Genomic DNA, 26,621 nt, shown 5'->3' with positions numbered 1-26,621 from the left:
ATTTTACTCAGTTTTTTTCTCACACTTGGGCAAATCTACCATCTTGGGACTTTCTCTCCCAGAATCCACCTGTCTTAAAGGGGCCAAGGTTGATTAAGGTGATTGTGAAAATAATCTGGAAAATAAAATGGCTGTTGACTTTCCCCAGATGTTGGCCCCTCTGGCCAGGGATGCCCGCGGGCGGATGCTGGCTGCCTGGGCCTGCGTTGGTACTCACGTTGGCCGCAGTGGTTGCCGGTGTATCCCTTCTGGCACAGGCAGGCCTCCTCGGCACAGCTGCCTCCGTTCAGACACTTCAGGCTGCAGGACGGGACTGCAGGAGGAAGGAGGGATGTCAGTGGCAGGAGGAGGAAGGAGGGAGGGGAGGAAAGAATGGGGGGAGGACAGAAGAGGGAACGTTTTTGTAGAACATTACAAAATGTTTTATTGGTGGCGCTTGGCCCCTCAAAAGATTAAGAAAAATATATCCAAGTTCAAATCAGATTTGTTGGCAGTGCAAAAAGAGCAGGTCACTTTTTAATTTATTATTTTATTTTATTATTTTATTATTTTATTATTTTATTATTTTATTATTTTATTATTTTATTATTTTATTATTTTATTATTTTATTTTATTTTATTTTATTTTATTTTATTTTATTTTATTTTATTTTATTTTATTTTATTTTATTTTATTTTATTTTATTTTATTTTATTTTATTTTATTTTATTTTATTTTATTTTATTTTATTTTATTCATCTAGTCTGCCCTTATACTATTTCCTGTATTTTATCTTACAATGGATATATGTTTATCCCAGGCATGTTTCAATTCAGTTCCTGTGGATTTATCTACCACGTCTGCTGGAAGTTTGTTCCAAGGATCTACTACTCTTTCAGTGAAATAATATTTCCTCATGTTCCTTTTGATCTTTCCCCCAACTAACTTCAGATTGCGTCCCCTTGTTCTTGGGTTCACTTTCCTATTAAAAACACTTTCCTCCTGGACCTTAACCCTTTAACATATTTAAATGTTTTGATCGTGTCCCCCCTTTTCCTTCTGTCCTCCAGACTATACAGATTGAGTTCATGAAGTCTTTCCCGATACGTTTTATGCTTAAGACCTTCCACCATTCTTGTAGCCCGTCTTTAGACCCATTCAATTTTGTCAATATCTTTTTGTAACTGAGGTCTCCAGAACTGAACACAGTCTTCCAAATGTGGTCTCACCAGCGCTCTATATAAGGGGATCACAATCTCCCTCTTTCTGCTTGTTATACCTCTAGCTATGCAGCCAAGCATCCTACTTGCTTTCCCTACCGCCTGACTGCACTGTTCACCCATTTTGAGACTGTCAGAAATCACTACCCCTAAATCCTTTTCTTTTGAAGTATTTGCTAACACAGAACTGCCAATACAATACTCAGATTGAGGATTCCTTTTCCCCAAGTGCATTATTTTACATTTGGAAACATTAAACTGCAGTTTCCATTGCTTTGACCATTTATCTAGTAACGCTAAATCATTTACCATATTACAGACCCCTCCAGGAATATCAACCCTATTGCACACTTTAGAGTCATCGGCAAATAGGCAAACCTTCCCTACCAAACCTTCCCCTATGTCACTCACAAACATATTAAAAAGAATAGGACCCAGAACAGACCCTTGTGGCACACCGCTTGTAACCTGACTCTGCTCAGAATACTCGCCATTAACAATAACTCTCTGAGTTATCTGAGTTATAATGTACAAACTGTACAATGTATTATTACCAATGTAAATATATAGAGAGGTTTATCTGTCTGGAAATGTTAGGATGTAAAAACAAGAAAAATAAATAAAAATATTGCAAAAAAGAGAGAAGAAGATGGGAGGAGAGAAAGAGAGAAAGAATGGAAGAACAAGGTGAGAGGGAGGGAGGAAAAAAGGGAGGGAGGGAGTAAAGGCAGGAGGGAGGAAGAACAGAAGGAAAGAGGGAGGGGAGGGAGGGAAGAAGATTGAGGGAGAGAAAGAAAGAAGGAATGGAAGAACAGGGAGGGAGGATGGAAGAACAGGAGGAAAGAATAAAGAATGAAGGGGAGATGAAAGAAAGGAAAGGAGGAAGAACAGAAGGAGAGAGGGAGGAGAAACAGAAAGATGAAGATAGGAAGGGAGAAAAAGGGTGGGATGGAGGGAGGAAGAACAGAAGGAAGAAAGGAATGAAGGAGATAAGAAAGAAAGGGAAGGAGGAGGAACATAAGGAGGGAGGGAGGACAGAAGGTGGAAAAGAGAGAAGGAATGGAAGAACAGGGTTGGTGGGAGGGAGGAAGAGGAAGTAGATAGGAAGGAAAAAAGGAAGGGAGGAAGGAAAGAAGGAAGAAAGGGAGGGGAAATGAAGGGGATGAAGGAAGAAAGGAAGGAAGGAGATAGTGAAATGGAAAGGAAGACAGGGAAGGAGGAAAGAGAGGACTTTTCCAGCAACCCCCCCATGTGTGTGTGTGTATGTGTATTTCTGCAGGGGAATTAAAAAATCCCCTCTCCCCCCATTGCAGCCGGACAAGTGCTGAGCTGTGGGTCCCATCTGCCCTTCGCATCTTCTTTTGTGGGTTTTTTTTCCAGCCGTGGAGGTTGCTAAGGTTCCCATTCCCAAATATTGACGGATGTCGTTCGCTAGAGGAGCAGTTTAACCTCCCCCTGCCCTCCATTTTATGGGTTCCCAGCTCAAGGCCCTTCCCCCCTGCCAGAGATGCTCAGATTGAGTGGGTGGGAGCAGGTTTGTATGGAAAAAGGGACCCCCCCCGTGGCTGTAAAAATTGGGGGGGGGATGAAACCCCTCCAATGTTCTCCACAGTTTGTTTGTTTGTTTGTTTGTTTGTTTGTTTATTCATTCATTCATTCATTCATTCATTCATTCATTCAGTCAGTCAGTCAGTCAGTCAGTTAGTTAGTTAGTTAGTTAGTTATGGGATTTATCTGCCACCCAATTCCAATTGGACTCTGGGTGGCTTACAGTACTAGCAATAAATACCAACAATATAACATACATAGGAATAATAAATAAGATAAAACAGTATAATATGCATTATAACCCTGAAAAACCATACAGACACTCACTCACTCATGGTCCCAGGCTTGCCAGAAAAGCCAGGTCTTAAAGGCTTTCCAAAAGACGGGCAGGGTGGGGATAAGATGGATTTCTGGGGGGCAGTTGGTTCCATAGCGTTGGAGCGACCACAGAGAAGGCCCTTCCCCAAGGTCCCGCCAACTGACATTGATTGACAGATGGGATCTGAAGAAGGCGCTCAGTTGTCATCCCACCAATGTTTTTCCCTTTGCGGATGGATGGACGGAATAAGGCTGGACAAATACGGATACCATTGTTTTCCAGTTGTGAGACACCCCACCCCCCCAGACTTGAGCCAGGTTCCCCAGCTACTCCAGGCCCCATGTGTCCCTTACAGACCCCAAGCGGTGTGACCTCCCTGAAATCCAACTCGGCTAACTTCTCAGTCCCGCCTCCTGCTCTAGAATCGCCATGTGGTCTCCCGTCCCTCGCTCAGTAGTGCCAGACCTCCTTGGCTCTCGAGGGAGTCCTCGACTTATGACCACAAGGAGCCCAAAAGTCCCCAGTGGTTTGTTTATTATTATTATTATTATTATTATTATTATTATTATTATTGATAATGATAATGATAATGATAATGATAATGATAATGATAATGATAATGATAATGATAATGATAATGATAATGATAATGATAATGATAATGATAATGATAATGATAATGATGACATCCTGATTGTGGAGAAAAAGAAAGTATGGATCGTCGACATCACAATCCCAGGAGACAGCAGAATTGAGAAGAAGCAGCTAGAGAAATTAGTGAAATACGAAGATCTAAAAATCGAGCTGCAACGACTCTGGCATAAGCCAGTGAAAGTGGTCCCAGTGGTACTTGTCACGCTGGGCGCAGGGCCAAAGGATCTCAGCGGACATTTGAAAGCCATCGGAATAGACAAAATCTCCATCTGTCAATTGCAAAAGGCCGCTTTACTGGGATCGGCAAACATAATTCGCTGCTACATCACGCAGTCCTAGGTGCTTGGGAAGCGCCCAACTGGTGATGAAATACGACATCCAGCATAGTGATCTTGTTTGCTGTGTTGTACTGACATAATGATAATAATAATAATAATAATAATAATAATAATAATAATAATAATGGATCGGCAAACATAATTTGCCGCTACATCACGCAGTCCTAGGTGCTTGGGAAGTGCCCAACTGGTGATGAAATACGACATCCAGCATAGTGATCTCGTTTGCTGTGTTGTACTGACATAATGATAATAATAATAATAGTAATAGTAATAGTAATAGTAATAGTAATAATGTGAAGAAAGGACTTAACTGGCTTTTTTCAGGGTCTGTGTCACTTCAAACAACAACAACAACAACAACAACAATAATAATAATAATAATAAATAATAATAATTTATTGGATTTGTATGCCGCCCCTCTCCGCAGACCCGGGGTGGATAACAACAATAATAAACACAACATGTACAATCCAATAATAATAAAAAACAACTAAAACCCCCTATTTTAAAACCAAACATACACACAAACATACCATGCATAACTTGTAATGGCCTAGGGGGAAGAGCTATCTCAACTCCCCCATGCCTGGCGGTATAAATGAGTCTTGAGTAGTTTATGAAAGACAGGGAGGGTGGGGGCAGTTCTAATCTCCGGGGGGAGTTGGTTCCAGAGAGCCGGAGCCACCACAGAGAAGGCTCTTCCCCTGGGACCCGCCAAACGACATTGTTTAGTCGACGGGACCCGGAGAAGGCCAACTCTTTGGGACCTTATCGGTCACTGGGATTCGTGCAGTAGCAGGTGGTTCCGGAGGTAATCTGGTCCATTGCCATGTAGGGCTTTAAAGGTCATGACCAAACAATTTCGAGGCTTTAAGAAAAGCTCTGGTTTGGGTCCAAGGCAGGGGGAGGTTCCAACTTCCTGCCACTATGGGTGCCGATACACGCACAGCTCTGGGTGACTGGCGGGTGCACACATGCGTCAGATGAGATCTTGCTTCCGCACATGCACGGGAAGCAAATCCTGCGAGAAGACACGTGGGCCCGTGAGATTTCAGTGGAGTTTTTTTGCTTCTTTGCATGCACAGAAGCAAAAAATAACCCCAAATTGCCGAAATCTCACAGGCGTGTGTCCTCTCACGAGACTTGGCGCAAAAGTCAAATCTTACTCCGACGTACGCACCCAGCCGCTGGTCTCCTGGAGCTGCGTGTGCAAATCCATTCCCACTTACCCCCAGCAAGAATATCCAAAATGTTCCCTAATTTTTCACCCAACTGCTGGAAATGTAAAATAAAACCTGGAACATATTACCATACATGGTGGACCTGCACATATGCAAAAAAATATTGGATAACTATTAAAAATTTAATAGACCAAGTCATGTCAACCAACCTACCATTCAAACCCGAACTTTATCTCCTTGGTATATTTAGGCAAAATCTTACGAAAGCACAAAAATACCTCATTTTGCAAATTCTAACAGCGGCAAGGATCTCATTCGCCCTTTTTTGGAAACGGGATCAAACACCGCCACTACTGGTTGTCATCACGAAAATTATAGAATGTGAGGAACCCGATAGTGTTTGTTTTGTTTGTTTGTTTGTTTCAATTGGATTTGTATGCCGCCCCTCTCCGCAGACTCGGGGCGGCTCACAACAAAGTGAAAAAACAATCTACAACAAATCTAAATTATTGTTTAAAAATATTTAAAAGACCTCATTTTCTAAGCACACATACATACAAACATACCATTCATAAATTGCATCTGCCCGGGGGAGATGTTTCAGTTCCCCCATGCCTGACGATAGAGGTGGGTCTTAAGGAGCTTATGAAAGGCAAGGAGAGTAGGGGCAGTTCTAATCTCCGGGGGGAGTTGATTCCAGAGGGCCGGGGCTGCCACAGAGAAGGCTCTTCCCCTGGGGCCCGCCAACCGACATTGTTTAGTTGACGGGACCCGGAGAAGGCCTACTCTGTGGGACCTAATCGGTCGCTGGGATTTGTGCGGCAGCAGGCGGTCTCGGAGATATTCTGGTCCAGTGCCATGAAGGGCTTTAAAGGTCATAACCAACACTTTGAATTGTGACCGGAAGTTGATCGGCAACCAATGCAGACTGCGGAGTGTTGGTGAAACATGGGCATACCTAGGTAAGCCCATGACTGCTCTCGCAGCTGCATTCTGCACGATCTGAAGTTTCCGAACACTTTTCAAAGGTAGCCCCATGTAGAGACTGTGAGTAATGAGTCATACATACAAACATACCATACATAAAATTGTAAAGGCCTAGGGGGAAAGTGTATCTTAGTTCCCCCATGCCTGGTGGCAGAGGGATAGTGGTCCAAGGGGCCCAGATCTGCTGGCGCCCCTATGGTGTGCGTGTGTTTCTCTGTGTGTGTCTGTATGTGCAGTGTGTTTGTGTATCTTTCCACAACCAGGAAGCTGCTCCTGAGGAATGTTATTAAATCCACCTGCCCGTAATTGCTCCTTGGAAGGCATGTGGGCTAAACTGGCAGGCAGGAATGAAAGCTCCATTTGAGGAGGGTCTTTCTTACAGAGCATGGGGGGAGGGCTTCTCCCCACATTTCTCCTGCTCCTCCTTTAGCTTCTAAGATCTTCTGGACCAGGGGGGCCCTTCCAACCTTGGCAACCTTTAAAATGTGTGGACTTCCATTCCCAGAATTCCAGCTTAAAGTTGCCAAGGTTGGAGACCCTTGTTCTGGATCGGTGCCTGGACTGGACCGGCCCCAGTTTCAGCCTTGCTGGGGCCTGCCTGCCCTAGATCTTCCTGCTTCCGTCCCCGGCTTCTTTCATTCCCCCCTTAACCCCCCTCCCCACCCACCCACCCAGCCGAAGACCCGCTGGAATGTAGCCCACACCCCCGTCCCATCCCCCAGCTCGAATTCCTGGCATTGCTGGGGGATTGCAAACATCTGGCGCCTGCAGCTGAGCCCCATGGAAGAGAGCAGCCCTTGCTGGGTGTGGGGAGGGGGCTGGGAGGCCGACCCACTCCCCAGCCCCCCTGCAGCCAGGATTAGCCAGGAAGAAACCCCCCCCCCCCCACATCTTGAGAGATTGAATTCAGGGGAGGGTTTGTTCCCATTCCTCCCCCCTCCTTTTTGTCCCCCACCCAATACAATACTCCTAAGATACTTTATGAGCTACAAGTTGGAGCAAGGCTTGAAATTTTCATGCAAATCCAGCTCAATGGCTTAAAAAATAAATAAACGGAATCTGTGCAGAGAGGCAGATTCCGAAAGAAAGCAGGCACCAAACAGACCATATTAGGAGATTTCTAGGCTTAGGGTTTTTGGGTTTTTGGCACAGGCAGCCAGGTGTTCAGACTGGATTTTGAATCGTCATTTACCTGTCGAGTCCTTCTGAAGAAACAGCGATAGGGAGATGTTTGATGGCATTACAAAGATCGTCCACAGGATATGAAACTTGCAGACAACCCTCATAGAAACATAGAAGAAACATAGAAGACTGACGGCAGAAAAAGACCTCATGATCCATCTAGTCTGCTCTTATACTATTTCCTGTGTTTTATCTTAGGATGGAAATATGTTTATCCCAGGCATGTTTAAATTCAGTTACTGTGGATTTACCAATGTCTGCTGGAAGTTTGTTCCAAGGATCTACTACTCTTTCAGTGAAATAATATTTTCTCACTTTGCTTTTGATCTTTCCCCCAACTAACTTCAGATTGTGTCCCCTTGTTCTTGTGTTCACTTTCCTATTAAAAACACTTCCCTCCTGGACCTTATTTAACCCCTTAACATATTTAAATGTTTCGATCATGTCCCCCCTTTTCCTTCTGTCCTCCAGACTATACAGATTGAGTTCATTAAGTCTTTCCTGATACGTTTTATGCTTAAGACCTTCCACCATTCTTGTAGCCCGTCTTTGGACCCGTTCAATTTTGTCAATATCTTTTTGTAGGTGAGGTCTCATTGTGTCAAAGACCTTGGAGCAGTGGTGGGCTGCAGCGATACGGGGCCATACAGTAGTGTGGTAGCAAAAATCACGATGCACACGAAGCTGTGCATTTATTTATTTATTAGATTTGTATGCCGCCCCTCTCCGAAGACTCGGAGCGGCTAACAACAATAAAAAGACAATGTAAACAAATCTAATATTAAAAACCCTAACCGTAACCCTAACCCTAACCCCAATTTAAAGAACCAATCATACATACAAGCATACCATGTGTAAATTCTATAAACCTAGGGGAAAGGGAATAATTTCAATTCCCCCATGCCTGACGACAAAGGTGGGTTTTTAAGGAGCTTGCGAAAGGCAAGGAGGGTGGGGGCAACCCTGATATCTGGGGGGAGCTGGTTCCAGAGGGTCAGGGCCGCCATAGAGAAGGCTCTTCTCCTGGGTCCCGCCAAATGACATTGTTTAGTCGACGAGACCCGGAGAAGGCCAACTCTGTGGGATCTCATCGGTCGCTGGGATTTGTGCGGCAGACGGCGGTCCCGGAGATATTCTGATCCGATGCCATGAAGGGCTTTATAGGTCATAACCAACACTTTGAATTGTGACCAGAAACTGATTGGCAACCAGTGCAGACTGCGGAGTGTTGGTGTAACATGGGCATACCTTGGGAAGCCCATCATGGCATCGGACCAGAATATCTCTGGGACCGCTTTCTGCTGCACGAATCCCAGCGACCAGTTAGGTCCCACAGAGTTGGCCTTCTCCGGGTCCCGTCGACTAAACAATGTCATTTGGCAGGAGAAAAAGAAGCTAGGGGTAACAAATGTAAAAAGAAGAAAAAAAGAAATTAAGGAAGGAATCATCACAAACCCTGCCACTAGATATGGCTTCAGAAGGGGAAACAACTAAGGCAGAATCCCAGCAAATAGCCGGAATCTGTAAAGACGAAGTGAGGAAAGCTGAAGCTCACAATGAACAAAGGCTTGCAAACAAGAGTAAAAAACAAAACAAAACAAAAGCATCTTCCAACATATTGAAAACAAGAAAAAAGTCAAGGAAACAATTGGTTCACTGCAGGGAGAAAGTGGCAAGAAAGTGACAAGCAACAGGGAGAAAGCAGAGCTACTTAACACGTTTTTTGCATCTATCTTTACACAAAGGGAAAAAAGCATTCCAACCTATAAAAAATAGCATCTCAAATAACATATTAGGAACACAAGTTAAAATAGGGAAGAAAATGATAAGGGAACACCTGTTTACCCTAGATCAGTGATGGTGAACCTTTTTTTCCTTGGGTACTGAGTGTGTGTGTGTGTGTGCACATGCCCGAGTGCCCACACCCATAATTTAATGCCCGGGGAGGGCAAAAACAGTTCCCCTCACTCCACTGGAGGCCCTCTGGATGCTGGAAATGGCCTGTTTCCCAACTTCTGGTGGGCCCAGTAGGCTTGTGTTTCACCCTCCCCAGGCTCCAAAGGCTTCCCTAGAGCCGGGGGAGGGTAAAAATGCCCTCCCCCTTCCCCTGGAAGCTCTCTAGAAGCCAAAAACACCCTGCCAGAGCCTCTATGTGAGCCAAAGATCAGCTGATGGCACATACATGTTGGAGCTGGGCCTAGACAAATTCAAATCACCAGGACCAGATGGATTACACCCCAAGGTTCTGATGGAACTGGCAGACGAGATCTCAGAACCATTGAAGTATATCTTTCAAAGATCCTGGAGCACCGGGGAACTGCCAGAGGACTGGAAAAGAGCTGATGTAGTTCCCACCTTCGAGAAAGGAAAAAAACAACAGATCCAGGAAACTACAGACCTATCAGCCTGACCACAATACCGGGAAGATTTTGGAAAAGATAATCAATGAACACCTAGAAGCAAACAAAGTAATAACCAAAGCCAACATGGGTTTGTCAAAAACAGATCATGCCAGACTAATCTTATTGCATTCTTTGACAAAGTGACAAAATTAGTGGACCGGGGGAATGCTGTCTATGTGGTTCACTTGGACTTCTGTAAGGCTTTTGACAAAGTAGATTAAATAGTATATTTTTGGATGTTCAATAGTAGTAAATAGACAGGGAATTTGTATCTCGTTGAAACTTTTGAGGCAAGGAGAAGCCAGGCACCCTAACCCTAACACTTGACGTGAATGACTTATAGTTGGCCACGCCTGCCCAGTCACATGACCATCCCCACCCAATAACATGATGGCAAAGCCACTCCCACCTAGTCACATGATTGCCAAACCACTCCTACCCAATCACATGATCATAAATGCCCACTGTCACATGACCATCAAGCCCACAAAATAAGCCACGCCCACAGAACCAGCAGTAGAAAGAAAGTAGAACCCACCCCTGGGTAGTCACAGGCGCCTTGCATGCCAAATTTGAACTGCCCAATTGCAGGCAGCTGGCAGGCAGCAGAAGTCACCTGCAGTACTGCACTCCAACCACTGCACCACCTCGGCTCGTTACCTTAAAGTTGACGGCAGACATTATAAAGATGACGGAAGATTTACAGGCCCTGCTCTTACACACAAATGCATACACACGCAAACACAAGCACACTTTTTCCTCACCTCCTAGAGAACCACAGTTGGGAGAGAGTTGTCCGCTGGAACAGGTGCACATATTCGGCCGCGAACAGAAGCCGTCCCCACAGGAGTTTCGGCAAATGGCTGTGGGAAAAGGAGAAGGACCTGAGTCCCAGAGGGTGGGAAGGGGGTCTTCCCTGAGCCCAAGACGTGAAGAGAGCTCCTGCAGTGGGTTTCATGCCCCAACACCCCCCCCACACACAAGAAAAACTGGGCTTGGGTGGGAGAGGAAGCCCAGCCGGTACACAGGTTGGTCTGGGATGGTTGAAAATGGTCTGGTTGTTTGAAGAAGGCTTCATTGCCCCTCTCCCCAGCACTTCCTGGAATGGCCATTGGATCACCTGCACGGTGGTTCCCGAGAGAGCAGAAAAGAAGCTCTGCAAGCACCAGGGTTCAAAGGCTGAAATTTCCCTTCCCTTCCCTTTTCTTTTCCTTTTCTTTCCCTTTCCCCTTTTCTTCTTTCTTTTTTTCTTTTTCCTTCCTTCCTTCCTTCACTCCCCTCCTTTCCCTTCCTTTCCTTTCCTTTCCTTTCCCTTTCCTTCCTATCCTTTCCTCTCCCTTTCCTTTCTTTTCCTTTTCTTTTCCCTTCTTTTCCTTTTCTTTTTCCTTCAGTTTCTTTTCCCTTTCCCTTTCCCCTTTTCTTCTTTCTTTTCTTTTCTTTTCTTTTTCCTTCCTTCCTTCCCTCCCTTCCCTATCCTATCCTACCCTACCCTACTATACCTTACCTTACCTTACTTCACCTCACTTCACTTCATTTCATTCCCTCCCTCCCTCCCTCCATGAAAGACGGCTTTCATGCCTAAGGCAGGACTAGAATTCGCCGTCTCATGGTGATTGGCCTAAAGTCATCCAGCTGACATTCATTGCTAAGGCGAGACTTGAACTCACTCTCTTCCATTTTCTAACCACAGGTAGCAAAACGAATGACAAGGGATCTCTGGGTCATCTCCCATGATTTAAGAGATTAAAGCCTGGTCCTTCATCCCCCTCCTTCTGATCTGGTGGATATTTCTACACAGTTTTAAAAGAAAAACTTGGGGAAATTACTCTGTATTTCTGATGCAGAGCAATGTCCAGTCAGGAGATGGTCTTCTGGAGAAGAGCCAGCTGTAGTTCAGCAGTTCGAATCCCATCACCAGCTCAAGGTTGACTCAGCCTTCCATCCTTCCGAGGTGGGTCAAAATGAGGACCCAGATTGTTGGGGGCAAGAGGCTGACTCTCTGTAAACCACTTAGAGAGGGCTGGGAAAGCACTAGGAAGTGATATATAAGTCTAAATGCTATTTATACTCACGGACGATGCACTGGTTGCCCCCAGGGAGAGTTTTCCAGCCCGGACAGCAGTAGGAGTGGTATCTGGATCCGCAGACATTAGGCCTGAAATGCAACGGGCAGATTAAGGGAAAGATTTTGATTCAGAAGACCCCAAAATGCTGCCATCAACCTTGAAGCACCTGAAGGCAGGACAAGAACCCAGGAGCAACCTGGAATGGAGGAGAATCTCCCTGACAGTGAAGACAATTAACCAGTGGAACAGCTTGCCACCAGAAGTTGTAAATGTCCCAACACGGGAGGCTTTTACAGAAGAAATTGGACAACCATTTGTCTGAAATGCTGTAGGGTTTCCTGCCTGAGCAGAGGGTTGGACTAGAAGATCTCTAGGGTCCCTTCCAGTTCTGTTATTCTATTCCATTCTCTTCTGTTCCGCTCCTGTATTCTTTCTTATTCTATTCCTCTATGCTGCTCTGGTCTCTTCTAATCCCTATTCTGTTCTAATTCCTATCCTTACCCCTATCACATACCATCTATTGTATTTATTTATTTATTTTATTTATTTGTTTATTTATTGATTTTGTCCAATACACAATGAGGGTTTTAGTGGGTATACACATAGTAAAATACATAAAGAAGGTTATAGAGGAGATATTCATAGTAAAATATGTCTAAGAAAGAATATCAATGAAAGAATATGTATTGCATTGTACTGTAATCTATTTTCGCCAAATTTGACTCTATTTGATATTAATGAGGCCTAAGCAGCTGATTTTCTGGCCCTCTGGTTATGATAGCTTTTTAGAAACATAGAAGACTGACGGCAGAAAAAGACCTCATGATCCATCTAGTCTGCCCTTATACTATTTTCCATATTTTATCTTAGGATGGATCTATGTTTATCCCAGGCATGTTTAAATTCAGTTACTGTGGATTAACCAACCACGTCTGCTGAAAGTTTGTTCCAAGCATCTAGTACTCTTTCAGTAAAATAATATTTTCTCATGTTGCTTTTGATCTTTCCCCCAACTAACTTCAGATTGTGTCCCCTTGTTCTATAAAAAGATATTGACAAAATTGAATGGGTCCAAAGACGGGCTACAAAAATGGTGGAAGGTCTCAAGCATAAAACTTATCAGGAAAGACTTCATGAACTCCATCTGTAGAGTCTGGAGGACAGAAGGGAAAGGGGGGACATGATCGAAACATTTAAATAGGTTAAAGGGTTAAATAAGCTCCAGGAGGGAAGTGTTTTTCATAGGAAAGTGAACACAAGAACAAGGGGGCACAATCTGAGGTTAGTTGGGGGAAAGATTACAATAATGTGGGAAAATATTATTTTACTGAAAGAGTAGTAGATGATTGGAACAAACTTCCAGCAGACATGGTCGGTAAATCCACAGGAACTGAATTTAAACATGCCTGGGATAAACATATATCCATCCTAAGATAAAATACAAGAAATAGTATAAAAGCAGACTAGATGGACCGTGAGGTCTTTTTCTGCCGTCAATCTTCTATATTTCTATGTTTCTATGCTCTCATGTCTCCTCTGGTTCTTCTCTTCAAAAAACTAGCCAGGCCCAGTTCCTGCAACCATTCATCGTATGTTTTAGCCTCCATCAACCAGAAAGAGAACCTGGAGATAGGAGGCAAGATGGAGACTGGACGGACACCCTTCCTGCATCTCAAACTCTTGAGTGCCAGGAGCTCAGCCGTGCTGGAAAAACCTGCGGACAAAGCCGACCAGATGTTGGAAAGCTGGAGGCATCAGAGCAAGGAGGAGAGAGGCTGCTTCATTTCAAATGGAGACTCCCAGCTGGCTGACCTTGAGCGAGTCCAGACGGGCGGAGGCAATGTGGGTTGACGGTTGCCAAGTCCTTCGGAATCTGCTGGTAGCCAATCCAGCCTCTTTCCGTAAAAAACTTCTAAAAACACATTTTTTTTCCTCCCCCTACTGGGCCTTCCCAGATCTGGCTGGCTGCAAGGGAGCCTTCGAGGAACGAAGGAAGGTTTTTCCCGCCTTCCTGGGAAAACCCCCTCCAGAGAAGTCACCTACTTGGCTGAAAAAGTTTGGCCGCCGGTCTTTGGGCCAGAAATGAGGGGGTGGATGGGGTTTTTTTTTGGAGCTGCTCAGATTTGCGAAATCCAGGCGGCAGTCCATCACTTTAGAAAAATTGGAAGTTGAAGATCCCAGTTGCGTTTTTTGCAAAAAGGAGCCCACTCCTGTTTTCAAGAAATGTCCCCTCGTTCCTTCATATCTCCATTTTTTTTAAAATGACCCCGTTTGAGCCGTGTTTGGGATTCATTCTGTGAAATGCAAAGGAGCTCGGAAGACTGGGATTAAATCCCTAATGCTGCCCAGCCTTAAAATCCTGCAAATGTTTGTAGGATAATAATAATAATAATAATAATAATAATAATAATAATAATGATGATGATGATGATGATGATGATATATGATAATGATAATGATAATGATAATGATAATGATAATGATAATGATAATGATAATGATAATGATAATGATAATGATAATGATAATGATAATGATAATGATAATAATTTATTTTATTATTTATTTATTTATTTATTAGATTTGTATGCCACCCCTCTTCGAAGACTCGGGGCGGCTAACAACAATAAAAAAGACAATGTAAACAAATCTAATATTAAAAATAATCTAAAAAACCCCAATTTAAAGAACCAATCATACATACAAACATACCATGTATAAATCCTATAAGCCTAGGGGGGAAGGGAAAATTTCAATTCCCCCATGCCTGACGACAGAGGTGGGTTTTAAGGAGCTTGCGAAAGGCAAGGAGGGTGGGGGCAACTCTGATATCTGGGGGGAGTTGGTTCCAGAGAGTCGGGGCCGCCACAGAGAAGACTCTTCTCCTGGGTCACACCAGATGACATTGTTTAGTCGATGGGACCCAGAGAAGGCCAACTCTGTGGGACCTAACTGGTCGCTGGGATTCGTGCGGCAGAAGGCGGTCCCGGAGATATTCTGGTTCAATGCCAATAAGCCATAATAATAATAATAATAGGCCAGAATATCTCCGGGACCGCCTTCTGCCGCACGAATCCCAGCGACCGGTTAGGTCCCACAGAGTTGGCCTTCTCCGGGTCCCATCGACGAAACAATGCCGTCTGGCGGGACCCAGGGGAAAAGCCTTATCTGTGGTGGCCCCGCCCCTCTGGAATAAACTCTCCCCGGAGATCAGGACTGCCCCCACCCTCCTTGCCTTTCGCAAACTCCTTAAAACCCACCTCTGCTGTTAGGCATGGGGAAATTGATTCCCCTGGGCCGTTCCGTTTTATGCATGATTTGTCTGGGATGTATGACTGGTTTTATATTAAAAGGTTTAAAACTATTTTTTAATCATTGGATTTGTTCTGTGTTTTGTTGTTGTGAGCCGCTCTGAGTCTCCGGAGAGGGGCGGCATACAAATCTAATTAATAATAATAATAATAATAATAACAACAACAACAACAACAACAACAACAACAACAACAACACGTCTGCAAATGCAGGGCTCAACTCTGCTCAAACCAGAATGAGACGCAATGCCTCTGAGCAAGCACAGAGTGTGGGTTAACAAACTTCAGCTCTTGAACCATCTTCCCCTTTTTCACTGCCACCAAAATTAAACCTTCTGCCAAAGTCTGGAAGTTGCTCAATATTTGCTTTTGATCCAGTTCTCTCTCTCTCCCCCTTTTAAACTTTTTTTAAAAAAAAATTTCTAGGGGACTTTTTCGGCTGGTCTTTTGCTGGTTAAGTCGAAGAACATTTTTTAGAAAAAGAATACCATCTTTCAAAGCCTACTATGCTACTACGACGCAGCAGTGGGTGGGCATTTCACACTTTGCAAAATCATTTTAATTTTTTTCCCATCAAACATTAACACCCCGATAGAATTGACTTATGGGTGAAAATAAGTAAAAACGAGAAAGGCTGAGAACAAGGAAAATTCATTTCCACCCCAGATTAACAAAAACGTATAGCTATGACTTACTAATTCATTAAATAACAAAATAATTAAAATGCAATAAAGCCATGTGTTGAATAATTCATATTGCATTAATAATTAATTTTATTTGTATATATCTTTTCCGACAGGGAGAACAATCACTGTTCTGCACTGGCTGCCTGCATTGGTTGCCGATCACTTTCCGGTCACAATTCAAAGTGTTGGTTATGACCCATAAAGCCCTACATGGCATCGGTCCAAAATACCCTTGGGACCTCCTTCTGCTGCATGAATCCCAATGACTAATTAGGTCCCACAGAGTTGGCCTTCTCCGGGTCCCTTCAACAAAACAATGCCGTCTGGTGAGACCCAGGGGAAGAGCTTTCTCTGTGGCAGCCCCGACCCTCTGGAATCAACTCCCCCTGGAGATTAGGACTGCCCCCACCCTCCTTGCCTTTCTCAAACTCTTCAAAACTCACCTATCTCGCCAGGCATGGGGAAATTGATATACCCCTCTGCTGTTCCGTTTTATGTATGATTTGTTTGGATTGCATGATTGTTTTTTAATTAGGGTTTTAAATATTGTTTTTAATATTGGATTTGTACATTGTATTGTTTGTTGTGAGCCTCTCCGAGTCCTCAACATACAAATCTAATAAATTATTGTTATTGTTATTGTTATTGTTATTGTCAACCAATAAAACAGAAGTTGCCTTTGGAGGTTGTGGGAGCTTCATAACTGGAAGAGACTGGACTGCTATCTATCAGTCCAGTCTACTGGGGATTGGACTAGATGACCTATAAGGCCCCTTCCAATTCTGTTATTCTGTTCTGTTCTAATTATTCCATTCCATTCCATTCCATATACATCATTGTAATAGAGAATTATGTGCAAGTTTAATGCGGAGCTTAAATATAAAATTTGAGAGGAACTTCACAGGAATCTCAAAGAGACTCCATAAAACATTGGCTAATCCTGTCTGGGCTTGGAAATTTTGCAGGGATAAGTTTATTTAGTCTAGAACTGAGGATGTCCCCAGGCTATAGACTGGAGTTGGAAAATGTAAATAAAACTATTCCTGAAGAAATGCATAGCAAAAAACCCCCACCACATTTTGCCGCTGTTAATGAAACTATATGTCTCCGTCTCTAAAATTATTTTGAGCAACATTTTCCAAACTGGCTACTTTAAAGATGGGGGGACTTCAACTCCCAGAATTCCCCAGCCAGACATGAACCACAAAAATAATTGGGATGTAGGTGTGTGAAGGCTAAAACATATGAAGAATGGTTGCAGGAACTCGGTATGTCTAGCTTAAAGAAAAGAAAGACTAGGAGTGGAGGGGTTGGGAGTGGGAGGCACTGTTCTCCAGTGGTTCTCCTCCTACCTCTCCGATCGGTCGCAGTCGGTGTTAGTGGAGGGTCAGAGATCGACCTCGAGGTTACTCCTTTGTGGGGTGCCTCAGGGGTCGGTCCTCTCCCCCCTGCTATTTAATATCTACATGAAACCGCTGGGTGAGATCATCCAGGGGCATGGGGTGAGGTATCATCAGTATGCAGATGGTACCCAGTTATACATCTCCACCCCATATCCAGTCAACGAAGCAGTGGAAGTGATGTGCCAGTGCCTGGAGGCTGTTGGGGCCTGGATGGGTGTCAACAGACTCAAGCTCAACCCGGATAAGACGGAGTGGCTGTGGGTTCTGCCTCCCAAGGACAATTCCATCTGTCCGTCCACAACCCTGGGGGGGGATTACTGACCCCCTCAGAGGTCCACAACTTGGGCGTCCTCCTCGACCCACAGCTCACATTAGAGAAACATCTTTCAGCTGTGGCGAGGGGGGCGTTTGCCCAGGTTCGCCTGGTGCAGCAGTTGCGGCCCTATCTGGACCGGGACTCACTGTTCACAGTCACTCATGCCCTCATCACCTCGAGGTTCGACTACTGTAATGCTCTCTACATGGGGCTACCTTTGAAGAGGGTTCGGAAACTTCAGATCGTGCAGAATGCAGCTGCTAGAGCAATCGTGGACTTCCCAAGGTATGCCCATGTTACACCAACACTCCGCAGTCTGCATTGGTTGCCGATCAATTTCCGGTCACAATTCAAAGTGTTGGTTATGACCTATAAAGCCCTTCATGGCACCGGGCCAGAATATCTCCGGGACCGCCTTCTGCCGCACGAATCCCAGCGACCGGTTAGGTCCCACAGAGTTGGCCTTCTCCGGGTCCCATCGACTAAACAATGTCATCTGGCGGGACCCAGGGGAAGAGCCTTCTCTGTGGCGGCCCTGACCCTCTGGAACCAGCTCCCCCCAGATATCAGAGTTGCCCCCACCCTCCTTGCCTTTCGCAAGCTCCTTAAAACCCACCTCTGTCATCAGGCATGGGGGAATTGAAATTTTTTTCCTTCCCCCTAGGCTTATAGAATTTATACATGGTATGTTTGTTTGTATGATTGGTCTCTTAAATTGGGGTTTTTTAGATTGCTTTTTAATATTGGATTTGTTACATTGTTTTCTTTATTGTTGTTAGCCGCCCCGAGTCTTTGGAGAGGGGCGGCATACAAATCTAATAAATAGAAATAGAAATAGGAGGGACATGATAGCGGTCTTCCAGTATTGAGGGGCTCCTAAAAAGATGAGGGTGTCAAGCTATTTTCCAAGACAAGAAAAGATTACCGAAGAGTTGGAAGGGACCTTGTAGGTCATCTAGTCCAAATAATATAACTCCATTAAATAAATAAACAAATAAATAAATCTCCTCCCCCGTCACCCAAGAAGGAGAACCTACATCATTTCTGACCGACGGCAGTCTAGTCTCCTCTTCAAAGCTTCCAGTGATGAAGCTCCCACAACCTCTGAAGAAGCAACAGATGGAAACTAACCAAGGCGAGAAGCAACCGAGAACTAAGAAGATATTTCCTAACGGTGAGAGCAATTAACCATTCAATTTTGGTTGCCATGATGCGAAAAGGATGTTGAGACTCTAGAAAAAGTGCAGAGAAGAGCGACAAAGATGATTAAGGGACTGGAGGCTAAAACATATGAAGAACGGTCGCAGGAACTGGGCATGGCTAGTTTAGTGAAAAGAAGGACCAGGGGAGACATGATATAAACCTTCCAGTATCTCAGGGGTTGACACAAAGAAGGAGGAGTCAACTTATTCTCCAAAGCACCTGAGGGTAGAACAAGAAGCAGTGGATGGAAACTAATCAAGGAGAGAAGCAACTTAGAACTTAGGAGAAACTTCCTGACAGTGGGAACAATTGATCCATGGAACAGAAGTTGCCTCCAGAAGTTGTGAATGCTCCAACACTGGAGGTTTTTAAGCAAATGTTGAATAACCATCTGTCTGAAGTAGTGTAGGGTTTCCTGCCAAAGCAGGGAGTTGGACTAGAAGACCTCCAAGTTCCCTTCCTACTCTGTTGTTATTATAACCAGTGGAACAGCTTGCCACCGGAAGTTGTGGGTGCTCCATCTCTGAGGCCTTTCAAAAAGAGGAGGGGCAACCATTGGTCTGAAATGGTGTAGGGCCGTGATGGGGAACCTATAGCATGCGTGCCACAGGTGGCATATGGAACCATATCTAAGGGCATGCAAGACATTCCCCTATGTGTGTTGTGTTCCAGTGTGATGACCAGCTAATTTTCAACCTTCAGGAGGGCCGGGTTGGGGGGGGGGGTGAGGCCGTTTTCACCCTCAGGAACCTGTGGATGGTGAAAAACAGACCCAATGGGACTAACAGAACAAACTTCCTGTAGGACAGTTGGGCCATTTTTCACCATCCACAGGCTTCAGAAAACCTTCCAGAATATTTCTGAACATCTGTAGGCCCATTAGGACTGTTTTTCACCATCCAGAATTTCCAGAGGTTTTCCTGAAGCATGGGGAGGGCAAAAAACAGCCCAACAGGCCTACTACTGTAAGTCCAGAGGTTTCAGTGCAAAGGATAGGTGACCAGATGTCCCACTTTTAGATGAGACCTTGCCCCTCTGACCAATAAAAGGGATGCATGGTGTGATTGGACTGTCTGAGTATTATATAGGGTTTTTAGTCATACTTTTTTAATATATTAGATTTGTTTTATATGCTTTGTTTTCTATCTATTCTGTGAGCCGCCCCGAGTCTTAGGAGAAGGGTGGCTGTTCTGCTGGGCTCTCTGGTAGGAGCCTCCCGAAAATTCAAGGGTACAAATTTCAGACACACACCCATTTGAAAATTCAAAACAATGTTATTTATCACAAAAGTCAAAATAAACTAAGCACTCTTTTTGTATTGAAAAGAGCACTCGTCCCAAAACAACTGGGTAGTCTGTACAATTTCCCTTAAGCAGTCATTAAGTACTTAGCTAGCAGCTGTGAAGAAACTTCTCACTCCTTCTTCCAACGAAGTGAGACACACACACACATACGTTGCTCTGCTTTGGTTTCAAAGGCGTGAAAAAGCAACAAAGTCCGGCACACAAGATTCCTGACGAACTGCGATCAGATATTCTTCCACAACGGCCAAACCCACATGCTGCTATTTATAGCAGCAACCCTAATTACTGGAGGCCCACCCAAACACAGGTGGCCTCCCTTATTTCCTGTAATATGTTCTTACTTAGTCTCTTCTACACATAATTCTGCGCTTGCGTGGGTCCAAAATGTCATAATCTGAATCAATGGAAGATAAGGGAGATTGACTGCCTTGGCTGTGTGCCAAGCCCTCCTCTGCCAAGTCACTCCCACCTTCTTCTTCGTCCAAGGAAACTAAACTCTGAACTGATTCTGTCGGCAATAACACAGGCCTGTGACATGTTGAAGTTTCCCCTGCATCCACCTCCTCATTCCCTGGAGCAGGAGCTGGGCCAGAGCCAACCACAACAGGCGGCATACAAATCTAATAAATTGAATTGAAATTGAATTGAATTTTGGTGGGAAAGTCCTGCTTTTTAACAATTTGTCCTGCATCCCATGGTGTTTTTTGAAAAATCCCGATTTTTTGAAAGAATGAACAACAGGCTAGGGAACTTCTCCCACTGCCGAGAGAAAGGAAGTGCTTTATTCCGTCAGGGCAGTCCAGAGCGAATAAAGCGCTTCCTTTCTCTGGGCGCTGGGAGGGGGCATAAACTTCTTGCACCGCGGAGAAAAAGGAAGCACTTTATTCGCTCTGGATGGCTCAAGAATCAAGAAACCCTCACCCCCCCCACCCCCACCCTCATTAATAATGTCCCACTTTAGCAATGTTAAAATCTGGCCACCTTATAGCAGGGGGCATCGTGGGATTGTGCATGCATGCACGGAGTAAGGCATTGCTTTGGTACGACCACACTTGGAATACTGTGTTCAATTCTGGGGGGCCCAATTTAAGAAGGACATTGATAAACTAGAGCAAGTTCAAAGGAGAGTTACAAGGATGGTGAGTGGTCTGGAAACCATGTCCTCTGAGGAACGGTCAAAGGATCTAGGGATGTTGAGTCTCCAAAAGAGAAGACTTGATAACTGTCAATATCTGAAGGGCTGTCCCAGAGCAGAGGGATCAGCATTGTTCTCATTAGCACACGTAAGAACTAGAAACAATGGAATGAAACTGCAAGGGAGTAGATTTAGATGAGATATCAGAAAAAACTTTCTAACAATAAGGGTGATACACCAGTGGAACAGTTTGCCACAAGAGGTGGTGGGCTCGCCTTCACTGGAGGTCTTCAAACAAAGATTGGACAGTCATCTTTCTGGGATGTATCCTGCATTGAGTAGGGGGTTGGACATGATGACCCTGGAGGTCCCTTCCAACTCTATGATTCTATGATTCTATGACTCTATGACTCTATGACTCTATGACTCTATGACTCTATGATTCTATGACTCTATGATTCCATGATTCCATGATTCCATGATTCCATGATTCCATGATTCTATGATTCTATGATTCTATGAGTCTATGAGTCTATGATTCTATGTGCGCTATTGCATGAGTGTGCTCCCTTTTGGCTCCCTAGCAAAAAAAAAAAAGCTCGCCATCACTGGTGTAGGGTCTCCTTCTTGAGCAGGGGGTTGGACTAGAAGACCTCTGAATTCCCTTCCAACCGGTATTGGGTTCCTACCCAGTATGGACCAAACTGCGCACTGATACCCTGTTTCCCTGAAAATAAGTCACCCCCGAAAGTAAGTCATAGGAGAGGTTTTGTAGAATGGCCTAATATAAGGCATCCCCCGAAAGTTAGACGTAGGAGACGTTTCGTTTCACAGCCTTCCCGAACAGAACTTATATAACACTGCTGTCCATAAATTGCATCCCAAAACGCTGCATCCATCAGATTTAAAACACATCCAACACGCATCCAACATGCGGCTGTGTGTTAGGATGTGTTTTTGCTGCAGCAGGATACAGGATACAATTCATTGGGGGAAAAAATAAGACATCCCCTGAAAATAAGACGTAGCACATTTTTGGGAGCAAAAGTTAATATAAGATGCTGTCTCATTTTCGGGGGGAAATGGTATTAACATGTGAGATGTGCATACCGCTTTGGGTTGCCGGCATGAAAATGCGTGGCCTCCCAGCAAAATTTGCTTCTTTGCGCACGCAGGAAACAAGATCTTGCGAGGGGACGCAAGCGCATGTGAGATTCCACCATTTTTTTTGCTTCTGCGCATGTGTGGCCTGCACTGGCTGCCGATCAGTTTCCAGTCACAATTCAAAGTGTTGGTAATGACCTTTAAAGCCCTACATGGCATTGGGCCAGAATACATCCGGAACCGCCTTCTACCGTACGAATCCCAGCGGCTAATAAGGTCCCACAGAGTTGGCTTTCTCCGGGTCCCGTCGACCAAACAATGTCGTTTGGCGGACCCCAGGGGAAGAGCCTTCTCTGTGGCAGCCCCAGCCCTCTGGAACCAATTCCCCCTAGAGATTAGAACGGCCCCACCCTCCCTGTCTTTCGCAAATTACTTAAGACCCACCTTTGTCACCAGGCATGGGGGAGTTAAGTTATCCTTTCCCCCTAAGCTATTACAAGTTATGCATGGTATGTTTGTGTGTATGTTTGGGGTTTTTTTTATAATAAGGGTTTTTTAGTTGTTTTTATTAATTGGATTGTTCATGTTGTTTTACCACTGTTGTTAACCGCCCCGAGTCTGCGGAGAGGGGCGACATACAAATCCAATAAATAATAATAATAAATAATAATAACACCCCCAAATCTCTCGTGCGCATGTGTCCTCTCGCAAGATTTTGCTTCTTTCGCATGCACGGAAACAAAATCTTGCTGGGATGTGTTCACGTGGACGCTGGAGACCTGAACATGCATGCGCAGCGCACTGGTAGCGGCGGTAAGTAGCAACTCTTGCCTGCTTTCAACTGGCGTGGTACCTCTACTTGAGAACTTAATTCGTTCCGTGACCAGGTTGTTAAGTAGAAAAGTTTGTAAGAAGAAACAATTTTTCCCATAGGAATCAATGTAAAAGCAAATAATGTGTGCGATTGGGGAAACCACAGGGAGGATAGAAGCCCTGTTTCCTCCCAGGAGATTCCTAGAGAGGCCCCACGGAGGCTTCTCCCTGCTTTTTCCGGCCCTGTTTCCTCTCAGGAGATTCTTAGAGAGGCCCCATGGAGGCTTCCCCCTGCTTTTTCCGGCCCTGTTTCCTCTCAGGAGATTCTTAGAGAGGCCCCACGGAGGCTTCTCCCTGCTTTTTCCGGCCCTGTTTCCTCCCAGGAGATTCCTAGAGAGGCCCCACAGAGGCTTCTCCCCCCTTTTCTGACCCTGTTTTCTCTCAGGAGATTCCTGGAGAGGCCCCACAGAGGCTTCTCCCCCCTTTTCTGGCCCTGTTTCCTCCCAGGAGATTCCTGGAGAGGCCTCACAGAGGCTTCTCCCCCCCTTTTCTGGCTCTGTTCCTCCCAGGAAATTCCTGGAGAGGCCCCACAGAGGATTCTCCCTGCCTTTTCCAGTAACAGTTTCGGAGGCTTGGGTTTGTAAGTGCAAAAAAATCTTGAACACCCAGTTCTTATCCAGAAAAGTTCGTAAGTAGAGGCGTTCTTAGGTAGAGGTACCACTGTGTGTGTTTCTCTATGTTCTATGAATTCTGGGAGTTTCCATTCCACTGGCCCCACTGCCTACCAGCTTGACTTCTTTGTCCATCCCTTGAAGACAGCCCTCTTTGCCAGTGGAGTTTAGTTTCTGTAAGGGCGCCCAGCTAGAGCTGGCCCGATGTGGGGGCTATTTGGGGAGTGGGGGCGGAACAATGTCTGTGGGCTGGGTGGGCTTTTTTTTTTCCATGGAGGAGCTCACTTCGCCCCCTGGGCTTGAGGGAACTCATCCAAGCCAAACATGGTCAATCCCTCTCTGGCATTTCCCCTTCAGCTCCTCTCGGTCACTGTAGCAAAAACTGGAGAAGAAAAACTTTCCACTGAGATCAGGGGGGGGAGAGACCGGGGGGGGAGAGGGAGAAGGAGCATGCAGGCTCAATGCCAATGTCTGGAAAAGACCCCACACCACACTCCGATTCCTCACCTAGCTGTGCAGTCAACTTAAATGGCCTTATGAACATAGTGGCCAAAAGATTGGTTCGAATGCAATCCAGCAGGCTACTTCTGCTGACCGCTGGCTGCCTGCACCAGGCTCAAAGTTGACTCAGCTTTCCATCCTTCTGAGGTTGTTTAAAAAAAATGAGGACCCACATGGTTGGGGGCAACTTAACTTTAAGCTGCTTAGAGAGGGCTGCGAAGTACTATATGTGGATACCTCGGAGAGGGGCGGCATACAAATCTAATTAATAATAATAATAATAATAATAATAATAATAATAATAATAATAATAATAATATGTCTCAATGGCACAATGGTTAGAGCGCAGTACTGCAACCTACTTCTGCTAATCACCAGCAGTTTGACAAATCGAATCTCACCACCGGCTCAAGGTTGACTCAGCCTTTTGTCCTTCCGCGGTGGGTCAAATGAGGACCCAGATTGTTGGGGGTAAAAGGTTGATTCTGTAAATCGCTTAGAGAGGACAGTAAAAGTACTGTGAAGCGGTATATAAATCTAAATGTTATAAATCCTATTAAGTGGGAAGGGAGGGAGAGAAGGAGGGAGGGAGGAAGGAAGGGTCAAGAGGCTGACTCTGTAACCCGCTTAGAGAGGGCTGTAAAGCACTGTGAAGTAGTATATAAGTCTAAGTGCTCTTGCTATTTCCTTCCTTCCTCCCTCCCTCTGTTCCTCCCTCCCTCCCTTCCTTCAGTTACCCCACCAAAACATGGGCGCACCTGCATGCAATTTTGCTACCTGCCCAGGTGCAATAGCATAATTGTGCTGGACTATGCTAGCACTCAGAGCCAGGGGACGAGCGCACATCACCGTCCCACCCTAGCAGCCTGCCTCTGCGCAGAGGTCCTCTGAAGGCCTGAAATGGCCCATTCCCTGATTTCCGGTGGGCCTTGTAGGCCTCTTTTTCACCCTCCCCAGGCTCCAGAGACTTCTCTCCCCCACCAGTGGGCTACAGAGGCCAAAAACATCCTCCCAGAGCCTCCTGCAAGCTCAAAATCAGCTGGCTGGCACACACATGTGTGCTGGACCTGAGCTAGGGCAATGGCTGGCATGCTGGCAGATATGACTCTATGTGTCACCTGTGGCACGCCTGCCATAAGTTTGCCATCGCTATTCTAGTCCAATTCCCTGCAACGGAAGGAAAAACTGACCGACTCAACCCTTGCAAAACTTGCAGCAATGGCCGCCCATCTGCCCCGTCTAGACCCAAAGAAGCAGTAGCCCAGACTTACCCACGCAAGGTCTCGTGGCCCCTCCGTCGCACTCGGCTGGGTGTGGGCTTCCTTTCCGAATCGGAGAACTGGCTGGGCTGAACTTCCTCATTGTGTTGACCAGGGGCGACGTCTTGGCGCAGGGCGAGCGATGTCCAGAAGCCCAGGGCAAATCGGATGAACCAGACCACCGCCCTCATAATTTGGGTGTCCAATGGGCAGGGCTACGGATGGCACGGGAGGTGGGGGGAGAATCCAAGGCCCCTGTGAGAAGTTTTACATCAAAATATATTTTACTCTTTACACTGGTTTTATTTTCCTTTAAAATACACGGGTTGGCCAGAAAGTAATGCACCATATTTTTTTCTTCAACAATTACTTATTGAACACAATGAAAGTTACACACAAGAAAGAATGATGTTTCTTCTACACTCCCTATTTTTTTCATGCAATCTCCATCCCGTTCTAGGACCTTCCTCCAGTGAGACACAAGGGCCCTGTCGGTACCACTCCTTGTTCTGGTCACGAAGACATTTCTGCACTTTGCGAATCACCTCTTTGTCATCCTCAAAAAGTCTTCCATGACTAAACGTACTTCTGTCGACTGCAGATTCTTCATAAATTGTACCCAAATGTTTGTGAATGTTCTCAACAGTTTCTTTCTTAAAATAATTTAAAAAAAACAGTTTCTTTCTCCACAATGAGAAATTCAATGATGATGACATGTTGCTTGTAATGTACATCACTTACAGATGCCATCTCAAAACACTTCTGCAGCTACGCTATCTGTCTGAAGAAACGCAAAATTTACACACGCACTCCTGAAAATTCAAGTAATGTATATCTTAAGTTTTGCATTCTTACCATTATGTGTAGGCTGAGGAAAAAAAAAGTGGTGCATTGCCTTCTGGGTGACCCTCATATTAACAGAATTCACAAAAGTCTTGAGATTCAGGGTCTCTAGAAAATAAAACCGCCCAGAGTCCCTAAGGCCATGATGGTGAACCTATGGCTTGCGTGACACAGGTGGCACACAGAGCCATA

The 26,621-nt window shown here is 45.1% G+C and overlaps 1 protein-coding gene across 1 annotated transcript in view; it reads right to left on the bottom strand.

Annotated features, from left to right (window-relative positions):
- The window catches only part of FBN3 (fibrillin 3), a 193,268-nt gene extending 167,491 nt beyond the window's left edge, over nucleotides 1–25,777 (bottom strand). The window contains 4 exon segments of the mRNA XM_070735596.1: nucleotides 218–313; nucleotides 10,579–10,677; nucleotides 11,887–11,969; nucleotides 25,599–25,777. Coding sequence (XP_070591697.1) covers nucleotides 218–313; nucleotides 10,579–10,677; nucleotides 11,887–11,969; nucleotides 25,599–25,777 — 457 coding nt within the window.
- Between the last annotated feature and the right edge of the window lie 844 nt (nucleotides 25,778–26,621).

The sequence above is a fragment of the Erythrolamprus reginae genome, chromosome 1 (assembly GCF_031021105.1).
Source record: "Erythrolamprus reginae isolate rEryReg1 chromosome 1, rEryReg1.hap1, whole genome shotgun sequence".
NCBI classification, from domain to species: Eukaryota; Metazoa; Chordata; class Lepidosauria; order Squamata; family Dipsadidae; genus Erythrolamprus; species Erythrolamprus reginae.
This window is presented reverse-complemented; position numbering and strand designations above follow the sequence as displayed.